Source organism: Myotis davidii, unplaced genomic scaffold (genome assembly GCF_000327345.1).
Source record: "Myotis davidii unplaced genomic scaffold, ASM32734v1 scaffold8, whole genome shotgun sequence".
Lineage (NCBI taxonomy): Eukaryota > Metazoa > Chordata > Mammalia > Chiroptera > Vespertilionidae > Myotis > Myotis davidii.
In genome coordinates this window covers 1,922,477-1,924,287 of record NW_006299520.1, presented here as the reverse complement: position 1 = coordinate 1,924,287, position 1,811 = coordinate 1,922,477, and the positions used below count along the sequence as shown (strand labels likewise).

Genomic DNA, 1,811 nt, shown 5'->3' with positions numbered 1-1,811 from the left:
GAAAGAGGAAAGGGGAGAGAGAGAGAGAGATCTGTTGATGCATTCATTGGTTGCATCCTGTATGTGTCCTGACTGGGATGAATCCACAACCTTGGCATATGGGGATAATGCTCTAAGCAACTGAGCTACTCAGCCAGAACCCAGCAGAGATTTTGTTTAATTCATCATTGTAACTGTGCCATGTTAGAGAATAGTAGGTAAAACAATAATAGTTTGCTGACTGAATGAAACAGAGTTTTCTGTGATGTTTGAAGATAATTTGGAAGTTTATGGTGGATGTACTACTTACTAGTATAAATTTGATATTGTGCTGGCATTTATTTAAGATTCTACTGTTATGAGAAGAAAACGAATTGTTGAAAATAAACAAAGAAATCTTTTAGAGCAGAGAAAACAAAACCCTGGATCTGTAGGACAGAAGTGCAGTGAGCAAATGAATGTAAGTACATTATTAGTAAAAATTTCTATTGAATGGTGGAAAATAGCTTGGAAAACAGACTGTTCTGTTCAAGGACTCTGCTCTTGCTGTAAACTATGCCCCACAACAGAAATATAAGTATGCCCAAAGTCAAGCAGCCTTGGAATTTCTATGCTAGGAGCTTGCTGTACTATAATTTATTTGCTATACTAGAGGCCTGGTGCATGAAATTTGTGCATGGATAGTCCCTCAGCCCAGCCTGCACCCTCTCCAATCTGGGATCAGGCCTAAACCGGCAGTCAGACATCCCTCTCAACATCCAGGACTGCTGGCTCCTAATCGCTCACTGCCTGCCTTCCTGATTGCCCCTAACCGCTTCTGCCTGCCATCCTGATTGCCCCCTAATCATTCCCCTTCCGGCCTGATTGACGCCTAACTGCTTCCCTGCCGGCCTGATCCCTCCAACTGCCCTCCCCTGCCAGTCCAATCGCCCCCAACTTCCCTCCTCTGCTGGCCCGATTGCCCCCAATTGCCCTCCCCTGCCAGTCCAATCACCCCCAGCCCTCTCCTGCTGGCCTAGTTGCCCCCAACTGCCCTCCTCTGCTGGCCTGATGGCCCCCAACTGCCCTCCCCTGCCAGCCTGATGGCCCCCAACTACCCTCTACTGCCGGCCTGGTTGCCCCTAACTGCCCTCCTCTGCTGGCCTGGTCACCCCTAGCTGCCTTCGCCTGCAGGCCTGGTCACCCCCAGCTGCCCTCCCCTGCAGGCCTGGTTGCCACTAACTGCCCTCCCCTGCAGGCCTGGTCACACCCAACTGCCTTCCCCTGCTGGCCATCTTGTAGTGGCTATCTTGTGGCGGCCATCTTTTTGGCAGCCATCTTGTGATGACATCACAGCGGCCATCTTGTGGTGACATCGCGCAACCCCACCTAGGCTTTTATTATATAGGATGGTCAACTCTGGGGGAAAACTGAGGTTATTCCCAGCAAAGTTATTTAAATATATATTACAAAATTACATGCATGGGTAGAGGAAGCAAGTATGCTAATCATAAAGACTAATATAGTTCCCTGTGTTTAAATATCCTATTTGGGTCTGAGCTTCTCGAAGACATGGTAAAAAGAAAAATAGGATGTTATACAGGCCTCAGCAGATATTGATAATGAATTTGTTTGAGGTATACTATTTAAAAGACATTTACCATTGAGGATCTTCTATAGTGGACCTTGAAGTTCATAATGGACATATCCCTATCAATAATCAATAACAAAAGAATAGGAAGTTTCATATGGCTGTTTGAAATAGATATCTATACTAATAAAAGGGTAATATGCTAATTAGACTGGGAGACCTTTAGGACAACGCCATGGTGGCGGGGCCGAGAGAGGAAGCT

The 1,811-nt window shown here is 46.4% G+C and overlaps 1 protein-coding gene across 1 annotated transcript in view; it reads left to right on the top strand.

Moving 5' to 3' along the window:
* Nucleotides 1-1,811, top strand: part of CEP126 (centrosomal protein 126kDa) — a gene marked incomplete at its 5' end in the record, with an annotated part of 58,487 nt that overhangs the window by 41,670 nt on the left and 15,006 nt on the right. The window contains one exon of the mRNA XM_006775258.2: nt 327-439. Coding sequence (XP_006775321.1) covers nt 327-439 — 113 coding nt within the window. The remainder of the gene's footprint in view (nt 1-326; nt 440-1,811) is intronic.